This window comes from Aplysia californica, unplaced genomic scaffold (assembly GCF_000002075.1).
Source record: "Aplysia californica isolate F4 #8 unplaced genomic scaffold, AplCal3.0 scaffold00016, whole genome shotgun sequence".
Lineage (NCBI taxonomy): Eukaryota > Metazoa > Mollusca > Gastropoda > Aplysiida > Aplysiidae > Aplysia > Aplysia californica.
Window position 1 is genome coordinate 65,545 of NW_004797286.1, and position 1,173 is coordinate 66,717.

The window sequence follows — 1,173 nt, forward strand, 5'->3', positions numbered from 1 at the left end:
TCTCTCTCTCTCTCTCTCCCTCTCTCTCTCTCCCTATACCGTCAGGTGCATAAGGCGGAGAAAAGAAGAAAGAGCTGGATACATTTGAAATTCTGAGCTTGTTCAGATATAATTTCATATTTCAAATCAAATTCTATGGATTTTGTTTTTAAATCAAATAAACAAATAGTAAATTACGTTATTCAAAAGATGGGCATCTGAGTTGATCCACATCATTGATTGGGCGGTTTTGAAAAACTTAAATAAACCAAGCAAATGACAATGACTTAATCACCAGCCAAAGCTTTACAACTTCATCACCTACCCCCCCCCCCCTCCCCAAGCAGCGATCCTAAGTTTCATCCCCTTTTGGGAGAATCATCATCATCAAAGCCCATATTTATTATAATGAAAGGGGAAAAAACATATTATTGCTAATCAACATATTATATTCCCCCAAAATCACCTTTTTCTTTCTTCTCATACCCAACTTAGACTCTCTTCCGTTTGGATAGACGGACCCGGAGACATTGTTACTTACCTGACTTAGCGTGGTGAGGTATTCTTCTCTTTGGTCTTGATCACTCTCACGGACCCAGATGATAAAGATGAGAATGGCAAAGACGATCTGGCTGATCAGCGAGGTGGACACCAGGATGAGGAGAGGGTAATAGTACTCCATGTGATCAACACCTGGGAAATACAAGTTTGCCTCTGTATTCAAAATCCGGTGCAGTATACCGTAATTTTGGTTTATCAAACTAAAAGGCTACATTTTCTCTTCCGGAGTCCACAAGGATTTGGGGTTTTCATTAATATAATCATTCATTCGCCACCAACTGCCTGTCTGTCTGTCTGTCTGTCTGTCTGTCTGTCTCTCTGTATGTCTGTCTGTCTGTCTGTCTGTCTGTCTGTCTGTCTGTCTCTTCTCTATGCGTGTCTGTGTATGTGTCTCTCTATCTCTTTCTATCTCCTTCTCTCTTTCTATCTTTCCTCTCACGCTATCTCTCTCTTTGCCTCTACCTTTTTTCTCTCTATCTCTCTATCTCTCTCTCTCTCTGTCTCACTGTCTTTTTCACATATAAATGCACGTGCACGAGCGCGTGCACACATACACACATACCCACACACACATACACACACACACACACACACACATAAACACACATACACACACACACACACATACACACA

General features: G+C 41.2%; 1 protein-coding gene across 1 annotated transcript in view; it reads right to left on the bottom strand.

The window, feature by feature from the left end:
• LOC101856775 overlaps positions 1-1,173 on the bottom strand; it is an 8,126-nt gene that overhangs the window by 4,187 nt on the left and 2,766 nt on the right. The window contains exon 3 of the mRNA XM_005090353.3: positions 521-672. Coding sequence (XP_005090410.2) covers positions 521-672 — 152 coding nt within the window. The remainder of the gene's footprint in view (positions 1-520; positions 673-1,173) is intronic.